Below are 16,770 nucleotides of genomic sequence, written 5' to 3'. Positions count from 1 at the left end.
TTCTTATGTGTAAAATGAAACATGCACTAGAATTATCTCTATATATATCTCTGTAATAATATTACTTATTGAATTCTTAAGTCTAGGTTGTTACACCACATAGGCACATGGGGGAGTAGTTGAAAGAATTTTCCAAGGATGATTTTTAAGGTCCTTCAAGCTCCTTTGCTTCCTTCACTGTGTTGCTGTGCTTTCTTTAGAGAAGGGTATTGTTATTTTTATTATCATCATTTATGCTGGCCTGCCCATCTCTGCTTCTCCTGTTCCCGCTGCTTTGAATGTTCTCTCCCTATAATTTCCTTGTGATATATTCTGACTCATCTGTCAAAACCCAGCTCAATTTCCTTTGAAGTCCAGCCGGATCCCCACAACAAAATGTGATCTCTCTCTCTCGTCTAAATTCATATGGTACTTTGGGAGTCCTTCCTTTAGCACCATCTTATATTCTGCCTGGGCAGCTAGGTGGTGCAGTGGCTGGAGCACTGGACTTAGAGTCAGGAAGACCTGAGTTCATTCTAGCCTCAGACACTTAATAGCTGTGTGACCTTGGGCAAGTCACTTAATCCTGTTTGCCTCAGTTTCCCCATTTGTAAAATGAGCTGGAGAAGAGAATGGCAAACCACTCCAAGATCTTTGCTAAGAAAGCCCCAAATGGGATCATGAAGAGTCAGTCACTACTGAAACAACTAAACAACAACAAATATTCTGTCTTCTCTTAAGTACTTGTATATATACTTGTATCTCTTATATGCTTATATACTCTTCTTTCTCTAAGCTCCTTGAGGGCAAGAGAACTAGCACATAGTAGATAATAAATACTTGTATTTAACTAGTTTACAATGTGTTCCTATAGGCCTGTGACATGAAAGAAATTCAACTGTGTTTTAAAGTTAAAATATGAATAAACCACCAGTTGTGAGCGAACAAGAATTTTAGTGAAATGGAGCATCTAATGCTGAGCAGAAGAGGCTTCAGGTTAATAATAAGCAGTAGGATCTTGAGAAATGTTGAAAGGACTGATAAGTGGTTTTGTCAAATCAAAGGTTTTTCCAGAGTGACCCAGAAAAGGTACACATAGCTTTGGCTGATGTGAAGGAAAAGTCATCTAATAGCATTCCCTTGTAAAGCAGAGCCCAACATAACCCTCATAAAGTTTATTTTCTTTCATTAGTATCTGTTGATACTTATTCTATGCATCTTGGCTAGTTAGTCTCTTAAGGAAGTTAAGTCAACAACCAAATGTTGTTTCTTTCCTTTGTTTTTAAGGAAGTTGGCTAGGAAAAAATTGACTGAATTTCTCTCAAGTGCAGTATTGTTAGGTTGCTGTCTTAGAAGAAAGTATTTCTGGTGTCTAGGCAATCATGTTAATTTGTTGTTGCTTGTACATCCTTTGGATCATCGTAAGTCTTGGGGTTTGAATGGGGGTTGATAGTGATGGTAGAATATAAGAAAGTGTTATAGTACAATATTTGTTACCTAGGAGGTAAAGGAGAATATTATAGGAGGTTGGGTTCTGTACCCTCTTAGCACATTAGCATGAATCAGTTGATTGGGAGACAACCTTGTGTGCTGCTGAGGAAAGAACTTCATCCTGAGCCATTCTGAAGGGCAGAAAGTAGCTCAGCCCAGAGGGGCAGGGCCAAGACTAGAGAAGAACAACCTTTCATACCTTTGTGACCTCAGAGTCATTTTTGACCCTCGGTTTCCAGAGCTGTATAAAATAAGAGGATTGGACTAGACAATTGTTGAAGTGGCTTCTGACTCTAAGTCAGAAGGTGTTACTGCCACTGCTGGGATTGCCTAGGAACTGGGATTGAAAGGCACTCTGGGAGTGTTGGCTGCCCTAACAAAATAGACAATGAAAGTGGCACTCAATGTTGAAGATTTTGTAGATCATTTAATATTATAGCAGGAAGAAATCCTCAAACATAGGATAAAGACCTGGGAAGGGACCTTGTGACACAAGAATGTTAGGGCTAGAGGGAACCTGAAAGATGATTTAGAGCAGCCACCTCACTTGAAAGAGATCAGGCAGTACATCAGTACATAGTGGGTAGCATTCTAGATGTAGATACAGGGAGACTTGGTTAAATCACTTCCCTTTTCTGAGGCTTAGTTTTCTCACCTGTAATAATAATAATAATAAGGGATAATAATGTCTCTACTACCTACCTGACAAGGCTGTCATGAGGTTCAACCAAGATTCTGCATGTAAAGTGCTTTGCAAAATTAACAGTGTCATAAATATCAGTAGACATTATTATGGACTAGGACCTAGAGCTGTATGAGTTAGTAGCTGAGCCAAGACTTAGAGCCCAGAGCTTCTCTTTCCTATTGCTACTTCTGTACCACAGTTGAGGTGCTTCTGGGCTTGTGGCTCCAGGATATCTACAGGCCCAAAGCAGAATTTTCACAACAAAAAATTTCAGGTTAATTTATGCATTAGGTTGATTTAGATCACAAATCATAAAATGTTAGAGTTGGAAGTGACTTTAGATAAATCATCTGTCTAGTTCAGTGGTTCCCAACAGTGGTTCCCAACCTGTGATCTGAGAATCCCTGGAGGGGATTAAGGCCAGGCCTTCAAATTTTATGCACACCAAGGATCACTATTTTGGTCTTTATTTACCTCTAACAAAATAGACAGCATTAAGCATACTTCCATATGTTGAATCACTGTCTGTTACATATACACATGAACATTTTTTCAAATATGTTTAGATCCTATTATTAATAAGTTCACTTAAAAGTTTTACTGAATTCCTGGTAGCTTTTTATCACTTTTTCTCAGTCAATTGATAATAATAGTATAAATTCTATCATTAAAGAGTCTGTTCCTTTTTTTAAGCTAAAAAAAGAATCCTTGCACTTCAGAAGGTTGGAAACACACACCTAGTGCAATCCCCTTCTCTTACAGATCAGGAAACTGAGGCTCAGAAGTAAAGTGACTTGCCAATAATCACGTGTCTTTAACAGAGACATGACTTTTACTCTATTGATACAGAAAAGGAGATTGTATTGTGTTTGATGTAAATAGATTTATGACTTGTTGAATTTCCATTTTTATGCTGACATATGTTTTGATAGCATTACTTTTTTCTTTACTGAAAGTTGTTTGCTTGTATTCCTAGGAACACATGTCATGGTCCGATGCCTCAAGCTACTGAAAGAATTTAAACGGAAGGTAGAAGATGATCACGATCAAGATGATGATGATGATGAGGAGGTGATTTCCAAGGTGATCCAGCCTGTAGACATCGTCTATGAGAGAGACATGCTAACACAGACTTACGAACTAAGTAGGTAGCATTATCATGTTATATGCATCTAAGCATGCTTCTGAACTAGCTTAATTTTGTCCATGTATAAAAAATTAGGATTCTTAGTTGCAGGAAAGACCTTTATGATAGCTGTAACCTAAATGCATCTTCTGACCATGCTTCTTTGCTGTTGAGAGCCTCACAAGCCTTTGTAGTCAAAGGAAATCTGCGTAGCTGGACCTAGGCCTTTCTGTGTACCTGATGTGGGAAGGTGGGCTTTGAAACTCTATGCTATTTCCTAAATATGAAAGAAGACAAATGAGAGAGAAAAGCAAACATCATAAACAGCCATCCACCTGTGGCTTTTCCTAGGAAGTAGCAACAGAGGGTCAGTGAGTAGTAAAGAAAACTGATTTGGATTCTCTTACCAGCAGTGAGGTTCCTGGGGGAAGGTCAGGTTAAGGGAACATTGTGTAGTACTGGGAAACTGCTATATTTATTTGCAAGGCTGTCTTAAAGTAAGAAAGCATTTAGGATGAACTCTTTACCCCTTCATAGTTCACACACCACTCCAAAGTTGCCCTTATTTGTTGATCAAGGATGAAAGGAATAAACCTTAAAGCGGTGTATTATGTGTTGTCAGTATCAGTTTAAACTACCTTTTCTGGCACAGCTGTTTTGTAGTTCAGTCCCCTCAGTTCATTGTATGTTTTAAAATTTTCCTTTTATTATTATGAACTGAACAAATATCAATATGAACATTTCCTTACACACACACACACACACAAGAAACCAGAAAAAAACACTCAGCGATCTCTACTATGTACAGTTGGGTGTTTTTGTGTATTTCAAGCTTAACATATAACAATGTTGACAGTTCAGACATTGCCTTGCTTGTCTTCTAAGCATGCTTCTTTCTCCTGCTTATTTTTAAAAAATATTTGTTGGTGGTCTTTTTTTTCTTTTCTTCCTTTTTAGTATCCGTATCAAACACCTGCCCCTCAAAAAGTCCCCTCTCAAAATAGTCTTGCAAAAAAAAAAAAGCCCAAGGCAGCTAGGTTGTCCAGTGGATAGAGCTCTGGCCTTGGAGTCAAGAAGACCTGAGGTTAAATCTGGCCTCAGACACTTGACACTTATTAGCATGTGACCCTGGGCAAGTCACTTAACCTTGGTTGCCTCATCAAAAAACAACCCACAGATCCACTCATTAGCCATATGTAAAAACATCTCATTCTGAGCCCCGATCTATCACCCATCAGCATAGAGGTGTGAAGTGTTCTTCATTGTCACAATCCCCTGATATTACAGATAAGGAAATTGAGCCCAGAGAAGTAAAGTGACTTGTCCAAGGTCATACACCTAGTTAGTGACAATGTGAGGACCAGCACTTGAGTCATCTGATTGCCAGGGCAATGACTTTTTCACTATAGCTGGCTTCTTCTTCCTATTTGTTTAATGATCTTGGGATGTTCATTCTGAATTGTTCTACCAGACAGAAATTACATGAAGCCCATGCAAAGAGTTAAGTGCTTGACTGTTAGACCCTTACTACAGACATCTAGCTCTACCTGCCACTCCACTTCAAGTTTAATCAATACTTCTATTTATATTGTATCGATTCAGCAGCATTGTGCTAACCACTGAGATGATAGAAAAGAAATAGAAAATACTACCGTTATCCTTGAAGCTCATGAATTATTAAAAAGTCAAATGTATATTCATGAAATAGAGAACAGTCGAACATCTAATGGAAAGTTGTATAGTGTACAGCAGGGCTTCTTAAACTTTTTCCACTTGAGACACCTTCAGCACTTCTTATACTGTAGGTCATAGGATTGTAACCCACACTTTAAGAAGCACTGGACTATAGACAGTCAGTACAGTGGGAATTAAGAGAGATGAAAAATCATCATGGCTTGAATTAACCAGAGAACACTTCAGAAAGGGATTGGGTCTTGATATGGAAGTTCAGAGATGGGGAGGACATTGTTGACAGCAAAAAAAACCCCAGACAAACCCATAAGCAAGAGTGTGGAAGCAGGAATTAATACAACATGGGAATGGTTAAAAAAAAAGTTATCATTGGAGTAGAGGATCTTTGTTCTGAATAATGACTACTAAAAATGGCTCCATGATGGAGAGGAAACAGTGCCAATCTTGGAGATAGAAGATGTGGATTTGGATCCTGGATTGTTTGAAATGGTCACAACCTGTAAAATGGAACAGTAATTTTTGAAGTACCTAGTATGTGGGATGTTGTGAGTAAAGGGCTTTGCAAACTGAAGAACTATGTAAATAGGAACTGCTGTTATTGGATTGCACTGAAAGCATAGGGCTAAGTTGATGGAAGTGGTTGAATGTCAGCTTAGGGAATTTCGAATCGAACCACTTGGGGTCTTAATCAGCAAGCATTTATTAAGCACCAAATAAGTGCTTAGTAGTGTTTTTTTTAGGTTCTTCAACTAGGGAGGGACATGATAAAGCTGTGTTTAAAGATTCAGCTAGTGGCATTTGCAGGATGGATTAAAGAGAGGAAATACTGAAGTCAAAGAGACTAATTAGGTTATTGCAGTATAAAGCTATGCAGTAATGAAGGCATTGATTAGAGCAGTAGAAATGGAGAAGGAGCATGTTAAAAGAAGAACTGACAGAGCCAACAGAACTTGTTGACTAGTAGAGAAGATTTTGGATTAAGGGGTCTGGGAGAATAGTAATAAATACCATTGACCAAAACAAACAAATTAAGTAAGGGGCAGGGAAAAGTTGTGGAAGGAAGCCTTTATTCAGTTATTTGTTAAACATCTGCTAGGAAGTGAGCATTGTTCTGGAAGACTAATCCTGAGTGAGTTTCTTTAGGTAACTTCTTGAGGTTGGCTAGGTAATTGGTGACTAGCTATTTCAGTGACTGAAGTGGGAATGGAAGCCAGGTGCAGTCATTTTTTCATTCATTCATTCATTCAATTAAGATTTGCAAAGTACCAGCTATGTGTAAGGCATGACTATAGGGAGTTAAAGAAGTGTGAGGTATTGGAAGTTATGTGTTGAATCCAATCATTTGAAGTGTTTGGCTATAAGAGAAAAAGAAATAGAAAGTGGAGTAGCAGGGTCAAATCAAGATTTTTTTAAATAGTAAAAATGTGAACTTTAAGAGGCTGAAAGAGAGAAATTGAAAGTGTTAAGGAGATTAGTGTGGAGGCAGGCCTGGATTTAGCTTTAAAAGGGAGGAATGAAGGGGGCTGTGAAATTGCATACTCATTCTATAATTACTACTTTGTTATGCATGAGAGCATCAATTTTCTTTGCTAATAATTAGATTGAATATGAAGTGTACTGGTCCTACCCAGTGTGAGACAGTAAAGAAATAGGAGCCACAATGTGTGTTTTTATATTGTCTATTTTGGTATCAGGATGGAGGGATTTTAGCTTAATTTCTGGGAAGAGGGAAAAACACAACCTCTCAGGTTAGGGTATGAAAAATATTAATTCCAAATCTCCTCAATCCTAGGCTTGAACCTTCTCCCTGCCTCTTACAACCTCTGTGACCTTGAACAGATTGTGAATCTCTATGGGCCTTGGTTTCTTTATCTGTAGAATGAGAAGGCTAGACTAGATTTCTAATACTCATTCCCAGAAACTCTATGATCCTAATTCACCTTCTGATGGAACCTAATGCATCTTTTAATGGGAAGAGACAGCCATAATAATAATAGCTAAGCCCCTACCTCCTCCACAGCCCCTAAAAACCCAGGGGGGAAATGTTCTGGACACTAAAGTTGTTGGCACCATCAGATGGTTTAACCTCAGAAACAGATAGGGTTTTATTGCTAGAAATGCCATTAAAGAAGATGCATTTCCGTCTACCTTGCTGTTGCACTCTAAGAACATTTGGGCCTTTACATGCACTCTAGCAGAAATCTCCTATGTATGTAGTCTCCCAGTATTGAATGTGAGCTCCTTGAGAGAAGAAGCTGTTTTACTTTTCAGTTTTTATCCCTGAAGCTTAGCACAGTACTTTGCACATAGTAAGTGCTTAATAAATGCATTTTCATTCATTTGTTTATTCATTATATAATGCTTTAAGGTTTGTAAGCCACTTTACATATCTCACTTGATCTTTACAATAACCTTGTGAGAAAGGTGCTATTATTATCCCCATTTTATGGATGGGTAAACTGAGGCTTAGAGAGGTTAAGCGATTTACATATAAGGAGAATGGGGGCTGGAGAAGCCAAGTACATGCCCAAGATCACCTTGATCCTATGTCCTCTGACTCCAAACCCAGGGCACTTTGCACTATAATTACACAGCTCCAAAAGCACAACAGTCTGGAGCTCTTGATTTATTATAGTCATGGCAGAAAGGATCTTGGAGTCAGAAGACCACAGGTCAGATTTGAAGCAAGTCACTTCAAGCCTCCAAACTGTAGTTCTCATTTATAAAGTGATCATATTAACATGTGCACTGATTGGCTCCTTGGGGAATTGTGGAGAAAGTGTTTTATAAACCTTAAAATGGTAGGAAAATGTGTTTTTTAAAATGGTAGGAACCATGTCTTATTATTATAATACACCTTAATAGTTCCAGAGGGCATCACTATATTATAGCATAGTATAATAACGGGTGTAGAGAGTGTCCACAATAGACCACAGAGCCTTAAAGTACAGTGATTGATGATATCTTGCATTTCTTATGATCTTTTACTGTTGGCAAAGTACTTTACATACAGTGTTGCATTGATAGTGAATTATCAAGAAAAATTTAATTTCTGTTCAGCAAGGAAGTATGCTTCTACAATGGAGTTCATATATTCCATGCTTACTATGGATTGTGCATGTCATTACATCTTTCCATTTCAGAACTGGAGGGAGGAATTTTAAAAAATTAGCTATACTTTTTGCGTCTCAAGGATCTTAGTTAATAGAAAAAAATCATAGCTTATACGTGTATATGTATACACACATATGTATGTATGTATGTGTGCATGTGAGCTTGTATGTTTTTATGATTATAAAACTTTATATATATTTTAACTCTTTTGAATTTCAGTACAAATCTGTGGGGTTGTTACCACAAGTATTATTTTAGTTGACAGTAGGGATTGTTTCATTCTTTGTCTCCCCAGTGCCTAACATAGAGAAGATACTTAATAGATGCTTGTTGATTGCTGATTGCTTGATTGATCTCCCTTTACATCTTAAGAAACTGAGACTCAGGGAAGGTAAATTACTTGCATTGAGGTCAGTCAGTCACCAAGCATTTATTAAGTGCTTACTGTGTGCCAGGTATTGTGCTAAACATTGGGAATACAAGAAACAGGCCCTGCCCTCAAGAAATGTGCATTCTGACAAGTAAATTGCAGGGCTAGGAAGCAAACACAGGTCTTATGTCACAATGTTGGCTGCCCTCTCCACTGCACCGCTGCCAGTGTGGCTTCTCATAAAGTAGCAGGTGCCCTCACCCTGCCAGCCTTCATACTTTACCTGTAGGAGAAGTCCCTGTGAGAGATCACCAGGAAGACATCATACCAGCTTTCACTTGGACTAAATGGACTCTGAGATTCCTTCTAACTCTGAAATTCTGTGAAGTCTCTGAAGAAATCTTAAGGAATAAAGGGGCAATGTATCTGGACAATCAGCGTTTGATTTCTTCATATTTGGTACAGTACTTTTAACTCAAAGGAGATGGCAGCAGCTCAGGGATTTGCTTGCATTAGAGGATTCTACTGCCTTAAAATCTCTGTGTTTTCCAGAAGAAGAACAGCCTTACCCTGTGGTGACTTCTGCAGGTCAACCCATGTTGTCTTTGTAGTGTTAATTTATCTATGTTTCCCTCATTGTTTAGCACAAAGCTCTGTACTTAGTAGGCTCTAAGTAAATTTTTGTTGAATGAATGCATATTATCTTCTTGTTTCAACAGTTGAAAGCAGAGGCACCAAAGGAATTTCCCAGGCTGAGGTGCGGATGGCTATGAACGTGGGGAAACTGGAAGCGAGGATGTTGTGTCGTCTGCTCGAGAGATACAAAGTGGTCAAGGTAACATTGTGACATCACCTCCCATTTAGTGATTTGGTTTGTCTTTAGATATGTTATCAATACAGAGAAGAGAAAAACACACTTGACTGAGCCAGAAAACTAGGCAGGACTACCATGTTAGAAGTGGGAAGAGCACTAGACTTTTCTTTAGAAAATCTTGAGGTTGAGTCCTGGCTCTGATCATTTCTAAGTACATAACCACAGGCAAATTACCTAACCTGTAAGATGAGCCTGTTTTTCTCATCTATAATATGGGGCTTTACACTTGCCCTACCTATCTCACAAGGTTATTGTGCAGAAAGCCCTCTAAAAAGTTTAAAGTGCTATGTAAATGTAGGGGCTGGTCGCCAGTTTGTGAATTGTTCAGATGCTTTGTATTTCTACCCTCTGGTCGTTAGCCTTTTGGTCACTTTACTTAGCCTGTCAGCAACCTACTAACATATGGAATAGAAAAAGAGGTGGAATTCTCTATGCTCCCAGAAAACAATCTGGTTAAGGAAGAGGTTGAAATTTTTGGATAAAGCCAAGATTTGCCATTCTTTAGGATTCCGTTACTTAAGCTGTCCCTGCCTTACATCACTAGAGGTAACCAAGAATCAGCTGGCTCATTTTCAGATCGCTAAGTTGTGGTTGTATTACATTTCTCATCCCTAACGTGACATTGGGGTGAGCTGCTTCTGCATGTGAGGAAACCAGCACGAGGTGTTAAATGGTGCCAGCATCTCATAAGAATTAGAGCTGGAAAAAAAACTTCGGAGTGCGTCCACTCCATCCTCCCCATTTCACTGAGAGAAAACCCATCCCAGAGAGTGCACATAACCTGCCCAAGCTCAGGCAGATGGAATTTGAAACCAAGTCTTCTGACTCCAAATATATCGATTTTTCATCCTTCATGGGGGCAAAATAATACTTTTAAATGACCACTCTTTAGTCACCAGTTGTGGTTTGTCTCACTGAAACATGCCACCTCTGTATCCTCAATTAGTTTCCCAGTATGATTAACCTAATCTGATCTCTTCAGGGTTTCATGGAAGATGAAGGTCGACAGCGGACAACAAAGTATATTTCCCATGTTTTTGCAGAAGAAAGTGATTTAAGCCGGCAGTATGAGAGGGAAAAGGCACGAAGTGAGCATCTCACCATGGTTAACTTGGCTCCAGTGCCTGAAGAGTCTCTCGCACCTGAAGGAGAGGAGACCTTCCACACTGAATCTGACAGTGAAGAAGAGAACACCAGAAGCACCAAAAGAAGAGGAAAAGCATCCCACGGTGAAATGGGATCAGGGTCAAAATTTGGTCCCAAGCATTCAACCCCAACAAAGGGTAAGCACAAGTTCCTGAAAAGGGTAGATAGGCAGGGTGTCTAGGAAATGCTGCCTGTGGACTACGTTATTTAGAAGGGAGAGACCTACCAAGTCAATCACTCTTTGCTTTGTGGTGTTGGTTTTAGAGATATCTTATTTAAAATTCTGTTCCAAACTGGAAGTCCAGTAGATTCCCCTGTATCATTCAGATATGGAGGAAGAAACATTGGACTTAGCATCAGAAGATGTAAAAGCTGGTGAAATGTTAGGTCTGCAAGAGACTTGAGGGAGACTAGAGTGTATCTCATGTCCTGCATGGATGAGGGACCCATAGTGAAAGAGCAGAAGTGCCTTGTCTAGAGTTAAATGACCAGGAAAGTAGAGAGCCTGTTCTCAAACCTCATTCATCTCGCTTACAGTCTAGTGCTCTGACACTCTTAACACACTGATTCCTAGCTTGGAATCTTGATTCTAGCAATAACAGCAGGAGCAATAATAGGGATACTATGTATCAGTCACTGTGCTAAGTGCTTTACAATTGTTATTTTAGTAGATCCTCACACCATCGTGGGAGATAGGTAGGATTATTATACCCTTTTTACATATGAGAAAACTGAGGCAAATAGAGGTTAAATGACTTGCCCAGGGTCACACAGTGTCTGAGGCTGGATTTGAACACAGCTCTTCCAAACTCCAGGCCTAGTGCTCCATCCACTGACCCTCCTAGCTGTTCCATTTTATGAGCAGGATAGCTAATAAATTTTCTGCGTACCTGGTATTTGTCCCTTTTGTATGGCACTATAATTTTCTGTTGCACCAAGGCACCATATTTTATTTAGCTATCCCAATAGCCAGACACATAGGCTACTTCCAGTACTTAGCTATTAAAAATAGAACAGCCACAAATACCTTTATAAATTTAAGTTTTTTCTTTTCTATATTTTTAAGTTAAAGTTCTAGCAGTTGGATAGCTAGCTTAGCTTCTCTGAACCTCAGTTTCATCGTGCACAAAATTGGGACAATAGTATTTGCAGTGACTATCTCACAAGGCTGTTGAAAGAGTCAAATGACAATAGGTAAAAGCATTTTGGTAATTAAAGCTCTGTATAAATTTAAGCTGCCCTGACTGAGAGGCAATAAGGCAGAGGGAATTGAGGTCCACTTTTGGAGTCGTGGAGGCCAAAGTTCACATCCTGACTCTTGTACACACAGTATGACCGTGGACAGGTCACTTACCTTCTCAGTAACCCCTGCTTTCCTGAAGACCACAAGTTACAAGAGAGCTGCCAGGCTGCATTCTGGAGGGGGTTTCCATACCTACAAGCACAAACCTGGTCTGAAAAAAGGTTATCACTATTATCGTCGCTATTGTGCAATAGATTCTCAGCCTCCTTACCATCATCATCATTACATCAGCATCATAAGGCAAGAGAAACTTGCACAAATCATCCAGTCCATCCCTTTGCTCCCAAGGCACCTTTAGCCTTCTTAGGCCTTTTATTTAGCCAGACATTCTGCTGCTAGGATTTAACCTAAAAATGTCATAGCAAGGGAAAATGGAACTTAACTCTGCAAAAATGTTCAGAACTACTCTGTTGTATTTAGAAGTTAAGCCAACAAGCGTTTATTAAGCACCTGTTATGTGCCAGGCACCGTGCTAAGCACTGGAGACATAAAGAAAAGCAGAAACAGTTCCTGCCCTTGAGGAACTTGAAGTCTAATGGGTGAGGTAACATGCAGACAACTATGTGCAAACAAGATATAAACAGGATAAAATGAATATATAATCTCAGGGGAGATGCACTAGCATTGAGAGGGAACAAGAAAGGCTTCTTGAAGCAGATGGGATTTTATCTGAGACTTGAAAGAGGCCCCAGAATCCAGGAGGCGGGGATGAGGAGGGAGAAGACAGTCCATGAAATAAATATACAAAGAAAAAAACAAAATCTTGCATAAAACCCTCAACATTTAACCAAGTAGAACCCCAAAAAATGCATTTGTTCTTTGCTCCCTTCCAGATGCGTCTGCAGTTCTGACACCTTTGGCCTTGCCTTCCTTTTCTTTTCCTTCACATCTTTGTCTCTCACTATTATCACTCTATATTTGTCTTTCTATATTTTTTGCATGCCTGGTATTTATCCCCATTTTTTATGGCACTGTGATCTTCTGTTGTACCAACACACCACATTTGATTCAACCATCCTCCAACTGCTGGATGCAGAGCCTGCTTCCAGTACTTAGCTGTTAAAAATAGAATGGTCATGAATATTTCTGTAAATTAAGTTCCTTTTTTTTTCTTTCTATATTTTTAGGTTAAAATCCTAGCAGTGGAATGCCTAGGCTTAAGGACATCATAGGGCCTGTGCCTCTTATTTTATATTGCCTTATTGCTCTCCAGAATGTTTGTTCTAGTCTTTATTTAATTTTTAAATAATTTACAGACTCCATTCTAGTCTTAAAAGTCATGAGGTTTTCTTCCCGATGAATTTTTTAAATTATTTTTTCTAGCTCTATAAAATAATTTTTGTTAGTTTGGTGTGGCACTGAATTAGTAAATTAATTGAGATAGAATTGTCATTTTTATTGTATTAGCTTGGCCTACCCATGAGCAGCTGATATTTTTCCAATTGTTTAGATCTGACTTTATTTGTGTGAAAAGTGCTAAATAATTGTGTTCATATGGTTCCTGGGTTTGTCTTGGCAAGTAGACTCCCAAATATTTTATACTGTCTACAGTTATTTTAAATGGAATTTCTCTGTCCCTTGCTGCTGAGCTTTGTTGTTAATATATAGAAATGCTGATGGTTTGTGTGGGTTTATTCTACGTCCTACAACTTACTAAAGTTTTAATTATTTCGAGTAGTTTTTTTAGTTGATTCTCTAAGTGTATCATATCATCTACAAAGAGTGATAATTTTGTTTCCTCATTACCTAGTGTAATTCTTTCAATTTCTTTTTCTTCTCTTATTGCTAAAGCTAACATTTGTGGTACAATATTGAATAATGGTAGTGATAATGGGCTTCCTTGTTTCACCCCTGATCTTAGTGGGAAGGCTACTAGGTTATCCCCATTACAGGTAATGCTTGCTGGTGGTTTTAGAGGAATACTGCTTATCATTTAAAGGAAAGCTCCATTTATTGCTATACTCTTTAGTGTTTTTAATAGGAATGGGTGCTGTATTTTGTCAAAAGCTTTTTCTGCATCTATTGAGATAATCATATGATTTCTGTTTGGTTTTGTTATTGATATAAAGCCGTGAGTTTTTCTAGGTTTTACCCAAATCTGTCTTGCTGAATTTGGCATTCAGCCATCCATTGGGTCGTTGTGGAATGAGAGGTAATGCTGCTAATATACTTTGAAATTAATCGAGCAAGAAAAAAGAAAAGAAGTCTATGCTCACCACTAGTCACCTAAGTTAGTCTTGCCCTTCGCTAGTTTTCTTGTTAAAGTGATTGTCACTATCTTTCCTCCCAACTTCCCCTATTATTGTTGAGGGCGCCACCATTCCCAGTCACACAGGCTCATAACCTAGGTGTCATCCTTAATTTCTTATTCTCCCCCTTCTCTCCCAAGACCAATCTGTTGCCAAGGCCTTTCAGTTCTTTTAATTATACCTTCATAACATCTCACATACACCCCCTTTTCTTCTCTGATAGTCCTGCCAGGCACTTAGCTTTTTATTAGTGAACTATTCAGTAGCCTTCAGGTTGGTATCATTGATCTCACATCAGTCCATCCACCATTCAGCTATCAAACTAATCTTTCTAAAGCACAGATTTGACCATTTTCACCTTCTTTACCCCCAACCCAGACTTTTTTTTTTTTAAGGCAATTGGTATTAAGTGACTTGCCCAGGGTCACACAGCTAGTGTCAAGTGTTTGGTCTGAGGCCGGATTTGAACTCAGGTCCTCCTGACTTCAGGGCCGGTGCTCTATCCACTGCACCACCTAGCGGCACCCCCCCCACCCCAGCACAGACCTGATAAACTCCAGTGACTCTCTGTCATTTCCAGGACCAAATATAAAACCTTCTGTCTAGCATTCAGAGCTTTTCATAACCTGGCCCTTCCTACATTTCCAGACTTTTTATACATTAGAACCCCCTCCCTGTGTACATTTTGATCCAGTGACCCTGGTCTCCTTGCTGTTCCTCACATAAGACTCTTCATCTTCCAACTGTGGGCATTTTCACTAGCTGTCTCTTGTTTGGAACATTCTCCCTCTCTTCATCTCTGTCTCCTGGCTTCCCTGCCCTTCTTCAACTTCCGGCTAAAATCCCACCTTGTACAAGCAGTCTTTTCCAACTTTTCTTAATTCTAGTGTCTTCTTCTCTCTATTGATTTCCTCCCTTTTATTCTGTATGTAACTATTTTGTCCGTGGTTGTATACATATTGACTCCCCCAATAGACTGAGAACTCCTCGAGAACAAGGACTGTCTTTTGCTTTTCTTTGCACCCCCAGTGCTTACCACCTGGCATATCATAGGCACTATTGCTTGTTGACTGACTTATATGGCCACTCTTGATCATTTTCTTTCTTGTAGCTGGGTGGAGGTTCCTAAACCAACATTCAACAAAGAAGAAGTCATCATCTTCCCTAGGAACCACTGATGAGACTGATGAAACCTCCAGGGCCTTTGTTGACAACATTTTAGAGACCTCCAAAGGCTCTGAGGCCAACATCTCATTTGGCACCCACTCCACAGATGAAGATGGTGATGTGGCTGTGATCGAAGAGGTCAGACTTGAAAACCCAAAGGTAAGTTCTGGCTTCTGGCCTCTGGTTTAGTTGGCCTTTGACATGCTTGACACGTAGTAGTCTTTCACAAATAAGACTTCTTTAATTTTGTAGTTTTCTGTCAGAGGGCTTGTGTCATGGTGCTAATATGGGAAAAGTGATGAAAGAGGTGTAAGATGTTACTCTTATCACCCATCTATTTCTATATCTATCCCTTGCTACACTTTCCCCTTTTGTAGTTGCTTTCTTCTGCTTGGATGAGGATATAAAATTCTAAACATTGAATAGCATCTGATACTTGGATATTCTTACCTTTTCCTGGAGATTCTCTCAACCCTTCACATCTACACTCCTTTTGTATCCAGTTTGAAATCTCTACAAGGGCAGAGACTAACTCTTATTTCCTCTCTGTTATTGTCATCACCTGACATAGTGCCCTGTGTATACTTAATAGGTATTTAATGAATATTTGCTGCAATGAATTGTTGGGTTACCTGTGGGGACAGACTTCTATCATCAGGTTTGTTGGCTCTGGAGTTTACTAGCTTTCTCCTCATAAGGAATCTTTTCACAAATTAGAGAAAAATTATCTTCTTAGATAAATCTGATAGATATAGAGCTAGAAGGTCTCTCAGAGGCCTCTCATTTTTGAGATGGACACACTGAGATGTAGAGATTCAGTGACTTGCCCCTCTGTGGCCATACAGCTATAGAATGTGACAAGTATGATTTGAACCCATATCTCCCTGATGCCAAGACCCACACTCTGTCTGCCATATCACATTGAATCTCCTCTCTGTGAGATACAAAAAAATACAGAATATAGATAAAACAGTTGTCTTCATGGAGAAGGCAATTGGAGGATGAGAAAACAACACTTATCTGTAGTGCACAATATTACATGATAAGTGCATTAGAGATTTACAAAACAGTGCCATGTGAGGTCCCTAGGCAGATGTTATCACTGCTGAGAGAAATCAAGGAAATCTTCATAGAAGAGGTGGAATTTGATTTGGTCTTTAAAGAATAGTTAAGAATTCAACACATGAAGAGGGGCTTGAAGGGAATATCAGGCATAGGAAATAGTATGATCGAAGCCGTTAATGGGGATGTGAGAGCTCAAGAAATACTGAGGAAATAGAGAGCAGTCCATGTGGATTGTAGAGTATGTAAAGAAGCAATAATGGGATTGGACTGAAAAGGGAAAGTGGCACCAAATTGTGGAGGCTTCTGAATTCTGGGGCGGGGGGTTATATAAAGAGTCACCCACAGTTTTTTTCTGCAAAGGAATAACAACCAGATCATTCTGTGTGTTTTAAGAAAGATTGTCCCATAGAAGACTACCATCAGTCAGTCAGCAATGAGTCAACCAGCATTTGTGAAGCACCTTCTATGGGCAAGGCACTTTGATACCGTTTTGGTATCAAAAAGGCAGA

General features: G+C 39.2%; 1 protein-coding gene across 1 annotated transcript in view; it reads left to right on the top strand.

Annotated features, from left to right (window-relative positions):
* Positions 1 to 16,770, top strand: part of GTF3C1 (general transcription factor IIIC subunit 1) — a 121,797-nt gene that overhangs the window by 46,105 nt on the left and 58,922 nt on the right. The window contains 4 exon segments of the mRNA XM_021006270.2: positions 3,132 to 3,299; positions 9,177 to 9,292; positions 10,314 to 10,614; positions 15,141 to 15,355. Coding sequence (XP_020861929.1) covers positions 3,132 to 3,299; positions 9,177 to 9,292; positions 10,314 to 10,614; positions 15,141 to 15,355 — 800 coding nt within the window.

The sequence above is a fragment of the Phascolarctos cinereus genome, unplaced genomic scaffold, assembly GCF_003287225.1.
Source record: "Phascolarctos cinereus isolate Bilbo 61053 unplaced genomic scaffold, phaCin_HiC Scaffold_4;HRSCAF=312, whole genome shotgun sequence".
NCBI lineage: Eukaryota > Metazoa > Chordata > Mammalia > Diprotodontia > Phascolarctidae > Phascolarctos > Phascolarctos cinereus.
This window is presented reverse-complemented; position numbering and strand designations above follow the sequence as displayed.